This window comes from Bos indicus, chromosome 22 (assembly GCF_029378745.1).
Source record: "Bos indicus isolate NIAB-ARS_2022 breed Sahiwal x Tharparkar chromosome 22, NIAB-ARS_B.indTharparkar_mat_pri_1.0, whole genome shotgun sequence".
NCBI lineage: Eukaryota > Metazoa > Chordata > Mammalia > Artiodactyla > Bovidae > Bos > Bos indicus.
In genome coordinates, this window is record NC_091781.1 from 49,812,079 (window position 1) to 49,826,760 (window position 14,682).

The 14,682-nt window shown below is 57.8% G+C and overlaps 1 protein-coding gene across 11 annotated transcripts in view; it reads left to right on the plus strand.

Annotated features, from left to right (window-relative positions):
- The window catches only part of CACNA2D2 (calcium voltage-gated channel auxiliary subunit alpha2delta 2), a 140,260-nt gene that overhangs the window by 56,088 nt on the left and 69,490 nt on the right, over positions 1 to 14,682 (plus strand). For all 11 annotated transcript variants that reach the window (XM_070776650.1, XM_070776651.1, XM_070776653.1 and 8 more), the window contains exon 3: positions 12,543 to 12,659. In XM_070776650.1, the coding sequence (XP_070632751.1) occupies positions 12,543 to 12,659 (117 nt within the window). The remainder of the gene's footprint in view (positions 1 to 12,542; positions 12,660 to 14,682) is intronic.

Here is a 14,682-nt window from a genome sequence, read left to right on the forward strand (position 1 = left end):
CTTGGACAGCGTCATCTGGGCTCACTGCTCCGCCTTGTACTGCAGTGGTTGGGGTGGGGGGCCCCAATTTACCCCAAGGCTGAGCCCCTGGGTGAGGCAGGCTAGGGTTTAGTGCTCTCGGCTTCTCCAGCAAATCTACGTTTGGACTTAGTGACAAAGCCTCTCTAAGCCATGAGCTGAGAGGGGCCCTGCTTTTAGGAGATGGGGTTTTATTTTTAGTGTTTAGGGAGAGATAATTTTTTCTCACCCACTATCAGTAAGGAGATCAACTGTTTTCGTGGCGTTCCTGCATCCTCTTGTCTGTGGGTGGGGGTGGGCAGGAAGGACTGCCTCGTCTGCTGATTCGAACCATGGTTGCTCCCCGTGTGTGCAGGAGGGAATGTGTGCCCCGGAGCTGTCTGCTGCAGCCTGGCATCATCGCTGAGGGGGATCTCTGTGTCTGCTGGGCAGTAAGGAGGTGGCCCACCTGGAGGGGGAGCCCAGGCACAGTGTCTGCCTCCCCTGAGCACAGCTCACTCACTTTGAAGTTCATGACTGTTCAGACCAGGGACCCTCGCAGTGTTGTTCGTGGCTGAGCAGTGGGTCCTGTTTGCACAGTTCATTTGCAAGGCAAACATTGAGCACAGTCACGGTGAAGATAAATGTTGACCCCAGTGGCCACTGAGGTTCTTGCATTAATGGAGAAAGAACCTGGAGCTGAGGGGGGTGCCAAGGATTGTCACTCTTTCCCCACAGTAGGTGAGGGGACACTGAGGCACAGAGAGGGGCCAGGGCCCACCCAGGAGCCCCAGTTGACAGTGGATATATGGAGACCACCGGCCCCCCAGCTCTAGGAAACCCTGTGTGGTCACCACCCTGGGTGTTTCAAGCCCTCCTATGAGGGCTCAGGAGAGCCCGTTAATGACCCGAGAGAACGGGTTCCCTCTGGGCATGTGTCCCCAGCGTGTGCGTGTCCTTGGTGCCTGCACGCCCCTGATGCATACCTGTCCCCAGTGTATCTTCAGCATGTGCAGGGCCTCAGTGTCTCCGTCCTGTTTGTTTATTTATTTATGCCGCCAACTTATTCTCCAGGAGATTTAAGGGTTCTTACAAGGATACATAAAATTCAAGAAGAGCCTATAAATTGAAAATAAGAGAAAAAGAAAAACTAGGAGAAGGACTAAGATGGGGCTGGAAGAGGCCGACAGGACGTGAACGAGATAGCCTAGGCGTGGGCGTGCTCCCTCCCACATGCGCTTGCACACTCACCACCAGTGAGATTCAGGTCCCCACTGCCTGTCAGCACCTGACACTCGGGCACTGGGACCAGAGGAGGGGGCTCAGCCCTCCCGGGGCTGATCCACAGGCCACTGTCTGGCAGGCCACACACCCTTGCCCCCAGTAAGCCCCTGAGCCCTCTGTGTTGTTAGGGGCCTCTCCAGTGTCATGTCCAGCAGGAAGATTTAGGGAGATAACCTTCAAGTAGCCCCAACCATCTGGGGCCAGAAAAGTTTCACTGCTGAAAACATTTCAGATGGCTGCAGACCCCCTTTTGAGATGTGGATAGAAACCCACAGAGCCTCATCCAGGCCTGGGGCTGCTGACTTCTCATGGAGCCTCCTTCCAGGGTATCCAGGGACAGTGGACAGATCTGTCCAAACTGTGGTATCTTTTCTGGAAGCCTCAGTGTGAATCATGGGCAGGATCTGCAAGTGACTTTCCGGGCCCTGGGTGTAGATGTGGTGTGTGAGCTGGTATGTGGGTTAGACACACGTACCTGGAACTACAGTGAGCGCCTGGGTGTGGGGCAGGGCCCTAGGATGACCTTGCCCCCAAAAGGGGCCCCTAACACCATGGGAGGCCGCAGCCACTCCCAGACTTACCTCCATCTCTGCCTCCATCCTGCGTGCCTGACGTGCCAAGATCCAGTGTTTTCACAAGAGCAGCCAGCCCTAGGGCCTCGAGTTGTAATTGGTGCTGTCATTACTGGACGATGTCTTCAGCAGCAAGTCTTAGCAGCAAAGGGCAGATTTCCAGCCTGTGAGACCTGGAAAGTCAGGCCTTGCAGGACAGTGTGGGGCAGCCTCGGGAGCGGCCCTGGAAGGAGGCCCCTTGAGAAGCCAGCGGCACATTGCGTTTGACCTTTCATCTTTGAGGAATGCCCCAGAAAGCCCGGCTGAGGGTGAAGGCTCATGCCAAGCCACGCGGCTGGTAAAGAGCAGGGCGGGAACTCAGACCTGCAGTTATGTAGCCAATTCTCGGCTGTGAGTGCAGGGGACTCGGGAGTGGGAAGGTCTCCTTTGGACAGATTCTGACCCTCTTGGCACTTTGGTTTCCTCCTGGGGCCCTTGTCACAGCTGGGGGAGGGGAGGGGGGATGGATGAAGAAAAATCTGATGAGCCCTCCCACCCAGGAAACCTGCCTGGAGACTCTTGGGGAAAGGTGGGTTTCTGGCCCCTCTGGAGTCCCTGAGCACCCTTCTCCAGCCCCTGAAGAGGGTGGCCCACCCTGGGCTATCAGTGTTGGGAGGACTGGAATGGAGGTGATTCGGGCAGAGGAAGCCGACTTTATCCTTTGCTCCCTGGCCTTCGAACTGTGCCTCAGGCCCAGCCTCAAATCTATTTCATGAGGGCATTTATGGGGGTAAATTTCCACCAACTCTAGACTGAGGGACAGCCCTCTTAGATGAGATCCTGCTAACACTTGGCTCTGTGAAATTTGAGTCAGAGTCCTCCCTGGCCAACCAAGTGTCCGCTGGAGTCTCTGCCCACCCTGGCTCCCAGACTGCCACCCCACCCCGCCAGTTCTCTCACTCCTGAGAGTGGAGACACTAGGCTGTATGGAGCCAAAGACAGAGACTCGGAGGTGAAGGGGTTGAAGAGGCCTGACGGCAGGCCAGTGCCAGGCCCTGGTCTCTGTCCTGGGGCCGTGGTGTCGAGAAGAGGGCAGGGTCCATGTTCAAGGTGAGGGCGGGGTCCGTGTCCATGTCCATGTCCACGCTGGGCCAGGGTTGCTCAAGGTGCTGACCCAGGTAAAGGGTGGACTGGGCTTGTCTCGGGGGTGGCAGGATGGAGGGACCCTGGAGCCTAAAACTGATGACTGAGGTCTAAGATGCCCAGTATCACGGGCTCCTCCATTCATAACTACGATCTCAGCCGGCTTCTGCACCTACCAGAGCCTCACTTCCTTAGCTGTAAAGTGGGGCCAGTGGCTGTGCCTGCCTTTCAGAATTGTTGTGACTCAGTGGGTTATGCGCTGAGCCCTGTCTGACCACACGGGGATGGGCGGGTGCCTATCATCGCTGTCCTTGTCTTCCTTCGTTGAGAGGCTGAGGAGTCCTGGAGGAGGGAAGGCGGGGCCCCGGGGTGGAGAGCAGCGGGAGGGAACTGAGCCAGGGTGGGCGGTGAGGGGGCCCAGACGCAGGCACAAACAATCTGTTTCCCTGTAAACATGGGCGCCCACACCAGCCGGCCGCCACCCGGCGACTTCTGCGAGTTGGGAAAGTGCGGGTGTGTTTACTCGCACTCCCCCCGTGCCAGCTGGCGTGCTGGGCACAGCTTCCCTCCCAGCTGCCTCGACAGCCGGCGGCTCCCAGCTCAGGGAAGGGGAGTGCGCAGGGGCCCCCAGATCTTGCCTGTAGTTTGATTCAGCCCAGGGTCACACACACACCACCCCTTCTGCATCCTGATGCTATCCTGGACCAAATCAAGAGGCCAGAGGCCTCCATGGCAGGTGCCCACCTGGCCAGGCCATGACATGGTTCCCCTGCTCTCCAAGATCACCCGAGTAGACAAAGGCTGGAAGGCTGGAACTGTCCAGGGACCTCACACCTTGAGTATAGGCAACAAGTATCCCTCTAGTAGGGTCCAGGTGCCGTCCCTCCCCCAAATCCAGCCGCCTTCTCAGAAAGTGCTTCCATCGGGGTGTGCACGGCACTGACCCGTCAATGCGCCCAGAGCTGTCGGTGTACACATTGCAGGTGGGGGTCGTTGCAGGGCTCCTAGTGCCCCATGGGCCCTAGGGTGTTGGGGGCTCCGCATCTCAGGTTCTCTGCTCTGTGAACCCCTCGTCCGAGCTTGGCAGCAGCAGCTGCAGGAGGTGCATGCATCTTACCCCTGAGGCCAGGGCAGATTTCTGTCTGGGAAGGAGTCTTCGAGACCCTGCACCACCCCAGCACCAGGCCTGGGTCAAGCACCTGGCACGCAAGGAGTGGTGGGAACTTGAAGGAAGGGGCTCAGAGAGGGAGCTTCTTAGGCAGGCACTAAGTGGGCCACGCTAGAGCTGTAACTTCTGACTTTGGAGCTGGGTAGTGGGTCATGGAGACCTGACCGTGAAGCATTTGCTTTTGAAGTGACACAGGTGTGTGCCCCCTCCCCAGCTCCCATGGACTTGGCCATCTGGCACTGTCACCCCTGTGGAAGGGAGACACCCTGTCGGATTCCTCTCTCCTCCCACACCTGTCCCCAGATATCCCCTTGACCACCGAGAGAGCCAGAACCTGGGGAAGATAGAGTCACAGACGGCCAGCTTCATGTAGACACACAGCCATGGGGATGCTGCTATCTATGGCAGCCTAGAGCCCAGCTACTGTGTGAGGTGAACCCCTTCTAAGCATCTCTGACAGATGGGGCTTGCATACTTCCTGTGATGGGGAGCTCACTGTCTATCCAGACAAAGCTATTAGGGTTTGAGTGTGAGAAAGTTCCCCCAGTTTCCCCTGAGCTGCAATATGCCTCTTTCCCCACAGGCACCATTAGGAACCTCAGAGTGCTGCCTTCAGGAACCTTGCCTCTCTCTCTTGGAGCTGGTTAGAAACCATACCCCTGCAGGATACTCTCACCTAAGATATACAAGCCTTAATGCTAGGGCAGGTTCAAAGTTGGATCTGGAATAACAGGTGGAGAATCAGGATTGCCATGGTTTTTAAAATCAGCTTAGAAATTCACATCTGTTTCAGAGCAGCAAACACTGGCCACAGCTAGGAGTGGGCTGCTCGTCAGCACTCCCTGGTGGCGGGTCATTGCCTTGCCCCGGGGCCAGGGTGGGACAGTGCCTTGCAGAGGTGGGAGTCTGCAGGGGGATAAGTGCAGAGAGATTGGCATACCCTGGCCCTAGCTCAACTGGGAGGATTTGGTTTATTGTTTTGTGTTGGGTTTTGTGTCTTTTGAAAAACAAGAGATTGAGCCTTTTTATGACATGGATTTTACAGCGTAACGAGGCAGCGTAATTTCCCATTCTCAGCAGCAAGTGCACTTTTTACACTAATTGCATAATTAGACATAATGTACTAATTGCGGTAATGGATGACAGTCAACTAAACTTTAACTTTAAAAACAGGGAGGCGTTGCTGGGGGTGGTGGCGGGGGGCTTTAGGCCCCTGTGAGTTTTTCGAAGGGAATCTGCTTCTGAGAGCTCCTGGCAGCTTCCTCTCGGGGGCCAAGGGGCCATGAAGCCACCAGGGCCTTCTCACCTTGGAATCTGGGCCACACCCCCTCCTTCCCTGAGGATCCCCCAACTCCATCCCCCACCACCTGGGAAGCTAGGACCCTTCCCATCAGCACGTCCCCCCAGCTTCCCTGCACACCTCTGTGCTCCTGACACTGAGCAGTCCATTCCCTGCTCCCAGCCTGAGAACACCTGCTTTTACTCCTGCAGTCCCTGACCCCCAGTCACCCCCGTGTCTGGAGGACTCCTGCCCAGCCCTTCAGGCTCCGCTCAAATGGCCTCTCCTCTGACAAGCCATCTAAGTCTTTTCCTTCACACACTCCCGTCGCCCACCCTACCCCGGCAGACCAGCCTCTCTCACAGATGTCTCCTACACACCTCCCCCACCACCACCCCTCTGCCGTTAGCAGCCCAAATGGACATCTGTCCTCTCCAGTGCTGAGTCCCAGGGGGACAGGGACAAGGTCTGGCCCATCTCTGCTGCCCCAGGCTCCAGAGACCCCAAAAAGAGCCTGTGGCATGAACATGAGTGCCCAGTAGGGATGTAAGGATATGGGGTGGGGTGGGCCACTGATGGGCCACCAACCCAACAGGGCCACGTTGTCATCTGCTCCAGGAAGCCAGGTCTCGAGCCCTACTCCCCATTCCCATTCTGCCTTTATGTCCTCCATTGTAGCCCATGCAGGGCCCATTGCAGCAGCCCAGGCAGGCATCTGCAAACCTCTCTAAGCAGAGGGTTCATTCCAGGAAGTCCCTGTATGGAAGGTTAGCTATTACTGATGTGACAACCAGCCTCACAATATACAAACTATGTGTGACATGACATGACACCACATACAGCTGACTAACTGTGGAGCCAACCCACCGCAGGATGGTGGCAGCGTGGCAGGACCACATGGGACCCTCATGTGGCAGCTGGTGATTGTCAGCAGCTGATGAAGCATGCAGCCGAGTGGCCCATAACCCGCCACCAGTGCACCGACTGTGTGCTCTGAGGCTCCAGGGCCCCTTGCCCTTGCCTTACTGTAAACCCCACTCCAGAAAGGCCAGAGGGGGGCCACAACCCCTGCCGCAGGGAGCTCGCTGTCCGCCACACACACAGTCCAGGGCCTGGTATGTCCCCGGAGCAGCTGGGTCAGGCTTCTCATGCACCTGGTGTGGGCAGCCCCAGAGGAACAGGGCTGTGGGGCTTGCGGGTGGTTGGACGTGGGAAACGTCCCGATTGTACAGCCTGTCCAGGATCTGCCCTCAGTGAGAGGGTGCCCAGGTGGCTGGCTGTTCCCTCCACCCTATGGTCTTCAAGGGTGATTATTAGCAGCTATGTCAATACCCTCAATTTCTCTGTAAAGGGAGGAGACAGGTGCAGTAGCAGCCTGGTGGGGTTGAGGGCAGGGGCCAGCATTGCCCTGACTGACTGGGGCCCCTGAGCTGGTCACTGCCAGTCCCTCCATCCCCCCACCTCCCTCTGGGCCCAGCTCGGGATCTCTGGGCCACCAAAAGCCCTCTATCCTCCCACCTAAGGCTCCCCTGATCCCTTAAACAAGTGTACCCCTTCCAGCAGCTGGCCCTTGTCTCCAATCCCAGATCCTGTGGCCTTCCCACTGCTTGTCCACGTATAGTCCGGTATAAGAAGGCCGTCCCACCATCTCTAGGAAACTGTTAACCCGAGAGCTGGACAGTTAAAACTCCCCCCAGCCGCTCCTTTCAGTACTAGGGACCAGACACTGAGACGTGGCTAAAGGTGGGGCTGGAGAATAGCACATCCCCCAGGAAGGTCATATCCTGGGGTTCAGCTCCCCGCCACCTGCCTGTACCCTGCTCAGCGCCCTGGGCAAGGGAAGTGGGGCAGGACGCTGGAGCACCCAGCTGAACCCCCAGCTGAGCCTGAGCCTTTGAGGAGTCAGGCAGCAGCAGGGCCCAGCCTGCATCAAATCTTTCTCGTTCCATTTTCTTTCTGATTTAATTTTCCAGAGATTAGGGCCCGTTCACCTTCGCTGCAGAGAAGAGCCTCACATGCGTGCCTGTTTTAACTCCCAAGGCTGGGTGGTTGGTTAGCCGAGCAGGTTGGTTCTGCTGGTCATCCACCCTCCTCCCCTGCAGAATGGCCCTCCTGCCTTCCATGGGCCTCGGGCTTCCAGTGCCACTCTGAGTCCCCCAGGCCCCTTTTAGGCCGCCCAGATTCCCAGCTGATCCCCTGTGCCTCATTTTGAAGTTTGGGGGTCAGTGCAGGGAACAGAACTGCAGAGAGCGTGACCTAAAGCAAGCACTCTGGATAAGAGTGGCCGTTCTTAGCTGAGCAGCTGTGTGACCTGTCCTGTGTGGCCCTCAGTGCCCTGCCTGCTAAGCTGGCATCATCAGAATGGTCCCTCCTCAGGGCTTGTATATCAGGGAGGCCAAGTGTGTGAAGCAGCCAGCCTTTGGGTGGCCAGAGTCAACACACGGCAAACAGGGCTGTTTCTGCAGCCTCCGCAGCCCCTCTTCCTTCCTTTCCCATCCTCTCCCTTGCACTCTTTGCCCTCCTTTTTGTATCCGTCTCTCCCACTCTCCACCTCTCCCTGGGCAGGTTGGGTGCTGGCTTGGGTCCAGGCCCCACTGCTGCTGACTGGGACTTGTCTAAATGCCTCAACAGTCTGATGGGGGGTTGTCCAGGTCAGTGGTCCTGGCCTTTTGTCTCCTGTGTGGCTGCCCCGTGTTTAGGGGCCTCAGCACTTATTCCACTCCCAGGCAGGACTGTTTGGAGCTGGGAGGATAAGGCTGGCTCCATCTGCTCCTGCAAGCATCCACGCTTCCTGCCCAAGGTCACTGTTCCTCCAAGTGTCCTCCAGGCCCATCTCCCCCTTGTGTGTGGACACCTCTGAGAGCAGGAGGCTAGGCAGAGTCCCTGGGGCCCCTGAAAGGGCCTTGGCCCCCACAGGCCCTGGAATTCCCAAGGCCAGAAGGCAAGCTGGCCAGACATGCTGCTTCACAAAAGAATTAACTAAAGCTGAGAGAGGGTTGGGGTTGCGGCCAACACTGGGGGGCATGGGTGGGGGTGCTGAGGGAAGTGGGTGGGAGGGAGATGAGAGACATGGAAGGACAGGGCTTGGTCATTGGTAAGGGGTGCCCTCAAGGGGTGGAAGATGAGCACTGGCCATGGGTGGTGGTACAGGGTGGAGGAGCCGGGAACTGCTGCGAACGAGGGGCTGCAAACCGCCTCCTGAATTGTCACTCAGCACCTCTGTGGCTGTGTCTCCTGCTCTCCCCAGCATGTGCCCCTGGCCCCAGCCAGCCTGTACCCTAGTCTGCTGCCCTGTCCCACTGCCGTTCACCATCCCCTCGGGGGGATGAAGCCCCTGTCTCTGCCTCCTCTGTCACAGCCGGCGTGGAGCTGTCACCGCCTGTAGACCTGTTGGCCCCCGTCTCTTTCTCCTTGGTCCGGCTGCCTGTGCTGAGCTGGGGGCCATGCGGCACTGCTGTGGGAGTTGTTGGGTTTTTCCAATTAGCTCTCTGGGCCAAGGACACCAGCGGGCACACAGTCCTGCTGTGGTTGTTGAGGCCCTGCGCCCGGTGCGCCCTGCTCTTTCTCTTGCTTCCGAGTTGGCTCCAGGGACCAGGGCTAGCGCCTGGGGTTGAAGGGAGCCAGGCTGGTGCTCTGGAGCTGCCCTGGGCCCTCCCGGACTTCCTGCAGGGCCTGCAGGTGGAAAGCACTCCCTGGGCCGCATCAGTCAGGGGATGACCTCTCCCCTGGGGTGGGACCATCTGCTGGGCTGTGTCTTGGATCTCTGGGACACAGGGTTCAGCTCAGGGCCCCACCCCAGGGGACGGGGACAGCTGGAGCAGGTCCAGGGGGACGTTGAGAGGGGTGAGGCACCTGGGATGGGAGGATGGAGGGCTCTTGCCTCTCAGAGGCTTATTTGGGATTGGGGGACAGGCTTGGCTAGAGCTCAACTCAGCCAGTCCCTGCAGTTCTGGAATTGTGCCTTCATCTCCCCAGAAACTCCTTCTTGCCCATTGCCCTACCTCACTCTAGGGAGGATGTAGGTAGGCAGGCAGGGGAGGTAGACACAGTGTGAGCAGAGGTGTGGCAGCAGGGACCCAGAGGCCTGAGTGCACCTGCCAATTCAGTGAGCTGGAGCGGCCTCGAATTCTGGCACCAGCACCCAGCAGAAGGGTATCATGCTGGGAACTTCCCTGGCGGTCCAGTGGTTGTTAAGACACCGCGCTTCCACTGCAGGAGGCACAGGTTCCATCCCTGGTCAGGGAACTAAGATCCTGCATGCTGCATGGTACAGCCGAAAAAAACAGGGGGAGAAGAGGATGTCATGGTGGATCTTTGAGTAGACCCAAGAAGAAAGCATGGCAGGTGTGGCCCCAGACTCCAAAGGCTGGCACACCTGCAGGAGGAGGTGAAGGAGTCAGACCTGGGTCATGCTTGCCCTGGAGCTTTTCTCCTGAACATGGAATTTGGCACATGCATTGGCTGGTGGTTCCTTTGTACACAGACCCAGTGCCTGGGGAGCAATGGAAGGGAGGTGGCCATGGCTGTATACTGTCCAAGGCTCCCCTGTTATCACCACCGTGGCTGAGGCCAAGATGGAGACAAAGACAGGCTGACTGACGGAAGGGGTGCTGTCCGAGGAGGCCTGGGAGGGAGGGTGGGATGGGAGGTGGGCAGACCTGGGGAGACCAATGCTGCCTGCCCAGCAGTGGGAGCCGAAGGCTTTGGATCCTAAGTATTCAGACGTAGCCAGGACAGTAGGGGCAGGGATGGGACTATGATTCCATCTGCAGAATTCTGGTGATCCTAAACAATAGCAGTAATACTACGAAAATTAATATAGGCTCTTCGTGGCATGAGTCTTTTGGTCCTTGGTCAGCATGTGAGGGGAGGACTGCCATTCTCTCATTTAACAGATCGGACACTGAGATGGGCTATTTCTTAACAGGGTCCCTGCTTCCGAGCCCTTGCACCTGCTGTCACGGTCTTTGGGTGTGACTCTGCCACTTGGAAACCCACGCTCTCTGCAGCCCCTGAGCCCTGGTTCAGCACCATGCCAGGTTGCCCAGGGGCATCCTAGACCCAGAGGGGAGGGACCCCCGGCTTCCCAGAGGAGAGCTGTCAGGAGGCTGCAAGGTCCACCCTCCAATACCAGGGCTCCCGCCACCATGGACAGCCCTGACTGCTGGGGTGCCGGGGAATGACCTTGACCAGGGAGTCAGATATGGGAACTTCATACCCTGCCCTGAGAAGCCAGACGGCTGCGCCCCCTGCTGACGCCAGCCTGCTGGGTTGCACTCAGCAGGAGTTTCAGCCAGTGTGGCTGAGTGAGGCCTCAACACACTTGGGGGCAGTGGTCTAGAATTGAGAAAGGGTGTGTATTTTTCATGTCCTGAAACCTGGGAAGACGTCAGGGAGGACGGGTGACTGGCTTGTCCCCTCACAGTCGTGTGGCCTTGACCTGTCCTCTCCTATTTCTGAGCCTCAGTTTCTCCCGCAGTGGGCCCTGGGCTCCAGCCTCCCTGCATTTCTCAGTGATGCCCCCAGGCTCTGACCCCTGCTTGGCCTCTGCCTCCACCACTGTCTTCCATCTGGGGCTTCTGGCCTGAGGCAGGCCCTGGGGAGCCCCGTAAACAACCTGCCCGGCGCCCACTGGGGGCCTCCCTCCTGCCTGACCATGCAGCCAGGCCTGTGACTCTCCCTATAATCGCCACGGCTCTGTGGGAAGGAGCGACTTCACCACAAATTATTTTGTTCTAAGAGAAGGACAAAAAGAAAAGAGAAGCCGGGAGGGATGGGGGTGGTGGGAGGAGGAGACTGCCTGAGCCAGCTTTGAGCGCTGCTTTAACCCTTGGACTGCCAGGGGCCCACTGGGCAGCGGGGCCGGGGCTCTGAAGGCACCGGGTCCCCCACCTCCTCCCCTTGTCACATGCCAGAGGCCTTTATCTGCCTACTCTGCCTGTCACTCTCCCGACCTTATCTCCCCCGCCTGTCTGTCTCTCATCAGCGGCCTCTCCCACCTCCTTATCGCCTCCTCATCGCCTCCTCTCTGTGTCTCTCCACATCCCTCCACTTCTGCACAGCCCGATGGCAAAAGTCTGGTGGCTGCGGTTCTGTTGTGGCGACCAGCCCGTGACCTTGTGCTGAAGGAGCCAGCTTGCGGCACAGATTTCCTGGGGTCACCTGGATGGATATGGGGGCTCATTCAGGCTCAGAGGCACATGTAGGGGTGTGCAGTGCACAACCACACACACATATACACACACACACACATGCACACACCTAAGACCCCTGTCGTGAACAAAGATGCCCACGGAAACCTGCTTCCACAGTTCACATACAGCCCCCAGGCTTCATCTAGCCGCCCTAACCCCACCCCATCCCAACACTCAGGCTCGTACACACAGATGGGTGTGTGTTGAGCCATAGCACCCATTCACACATGCAGATGCTGACTCTCAGATTTACACCCTCACATGCGTGTGCACACAGGCCAAGCCCCACCAAGGAAGAGGGGAAGCAGATTCATTCCCCCTGTATGCCTTTTCTTCCCTGGTCCCTGTCCCCATATTCTTTGCCCAGAATGACAGAGGAGCCCCTTGGGGCACACTGAGCTCCCACAATGGTTTCTGCAAACGCTTTGGGGAAGTGCCAGCGAAAGTGGGGTATGGATGCCTGAGCCTGTGTGGAGAGGTGGTTCTATGTGTGTGATGCATGTGTGGGTTTATGGGTGTGAGAGCACCTTCGTGTCGGTATGTGGGGTACAGTGTGTGCCTATTGGCTCCATCTCCCCACAGCACCCTGCCCCCCGCTATTATTAGCAAGCCTGAGCCAGTCAGGGAGGTGCTGCTTGTGGCCCCTGGATGGGGAACCCTGAGTCCCAGAGAAGGCAGTGACAACCTCATCCCACCAGACTCACACAAGCAGCGCAAGTGGAGCCATGGCCTTGAACTTCTTCCAAGTCTATCGGAGCTTGAGCGGGACCCCCAGACCTCCCTGTTCTCTCTCAATGGCCAAAGCTGGGGTCAGGGTAGAGGTGAGGACCGTTCAGTGGGGAACTGTGCAGCGAGGGCATATGGACGCCATGTCTGAGGAGTGGGAGATCACCCTGGCCTCACCCCAGGCTTTTGCTTCCTTCCAGATCTACAAGGACAACAGGAATCTGTTTGAGGTGCAGGAGAATGAGCCTCAGAAGCTGGTGGAGAAGGTGGCGGGGGACATTGAGAGCCTGCTGGACAGGAAGGTGCAGGCCCTGAAGGTAGGTGTGGTCGTGTGGGTGGAGGGAAGAGCAGAGTGGCCTGCACCATGAGGGCACCGTCCCGACCTGCCGTGAACACACAGCCCTCCTGGCCCTCTGAAGCCAGGCCAGGCCGTCGCTGGCAGGCTATGCCACGTGGACTGTGGGCAGCTGCTGGCAGGAGCAGGATGTTTTCCTGTGGAGTAGGCCCCTGGCCCGGGGCCTCGGGGGCCCTGCATGGGTACAGTGGCAGCCCCGGTCCTGCCTCTGCTGGGCCTGGGGTCTTCCTGTTCCTCCACTCTGCTTATGAGTGTGCCAAGGGTGAGCACTTGGCCAGGATGTGTGTGTGCAAGCGGGCGTGCTTGGTCGTGTCTGACTGTTTGCCACCCCATGGATTGTAGCCTGCCAGGCTTTCTCTGTCCAGGGGATTCTCCAGGCAAGAATACTGGAGTGGGTTGCCATTCCCTTCTCCAGTGGATCTTCCCAACCCAGGGATCAAACCTGTGTCTCTGGCATTGGCAGGTGGATTCTTTACCACTGAGCCACCTGGGAATCCTCCCTGGCCAGGATAGCGACCTATTGGCTGGGAAGGTAGCTGCAGACTCTGAGGCAGGAGGAGTGTGGAGGGCCCTGAACACCTTACAAAGAAGGCCACGGCCGTGTGATTTTGGAGGCTGGCGCTCCTATTCTGCCCACAACTTCTCCACCTACCTCTGAGCCTCAGTGTTCCCATCTCTGCTGAGAGCTTGTGCCTGCCAGCTCCAAGACACCATGGTCCTGCGAGGTGACAGGACCTGCTGGTCCCCCTGACCAGGTCTACAAAGCCAGCAGACCCACCCCTGGGAGAGCAGGTGGGAAAGGGCTCCTGGAGCTGCAGAGTGCCCTGGGTGGGTTGTGCAGGAAAGAAGGGAGGGGGTCCAGGCTGCCCCCAGATCAGAGGCACAAACTGCTGCTGCCCCTGCCTGTGTCACAGAGATGTCCAGTAGAAAGGAATGAAATACTGGTACACATGTGGATGGACGACGTGGATGAATATGAAAACATTACATTGAGGGAAAGAAGCTCGTCATAAGGAACACCTATTGTGTGATCCCATATCTGTGAGATGTCCACAGTAAGCAAAAGCATAGAAATGGAAACTACATTAGCAGTTGCCTAGGGCTGGAAGGGAGGGGACAGGGAGTGTCTGCTAATGGGCACAAGGTTTCTTTTTGGGGATGCTGAAAATATTCTAAAATTAGAATGTGGTGATGAGTGCACAACTCTGAAAGGCTAAAACAAGCCAACACTGAATTGTATATTTGATGTGAGTGAATTTTATAGTATCTCAGTAAAGCTGTCTTTTTTTAATGAGCAAGACCACACAAGCAAGGGTCCCAGCAGGGTCACATCAGAGCAGCCAAACCCCCACCACATCCAGACCCTGGGAGGGGACTAGGAACCCCTTCTGCAGGAGCTGGGCCCTCCTGTGCCCCTGGCATCCCCTGCCTGTGCCAGGTGACTTGGGATCATGAACTAGGGAAAGGCCGGCATCCAGGACCAGAGTGGGGGAACCCTGAGGGCATCCCACCCAGTGTGGACCCAGAGGCCCCAGAGCTGGGCCCAGTCTGACCTTGGGGTTCTCCTAGTCACAGGCAGGGAGACAGTTGAGGAAGTGGACTGTCATGGGGAGGAGGCAGAGCCAAGCCCCTATGAGGTGCGACAGTGTCCCCTGGTTGTAGGAACCATCTGCCTGCCTCATGCAGCCAGCGCACCATGGCCCACCTCTGTGCCTTGTGCCTAGAACTGAACACTCTGCCCTCCTTTCTCTCATTCTCTCTTTGTCCTCTCCCCACTTCATTCCAGATCCCCTGTTTGCCCTCCACTTCCCTTGCTTTTCAGCCTGCCCCCTCCCCAGCTGCCCAGTGTACAGAGCACAGGCCACAAGCCCTGAACTTGCTTGAAACCATCTGACAGTTTTGGAAAGCATCCCCCTTTACACCTGCTTCCCACCCTGGTTTTAGGACCAGTTACCTTGGCAGGGGTTGCTGAGCGGTGGTAACAT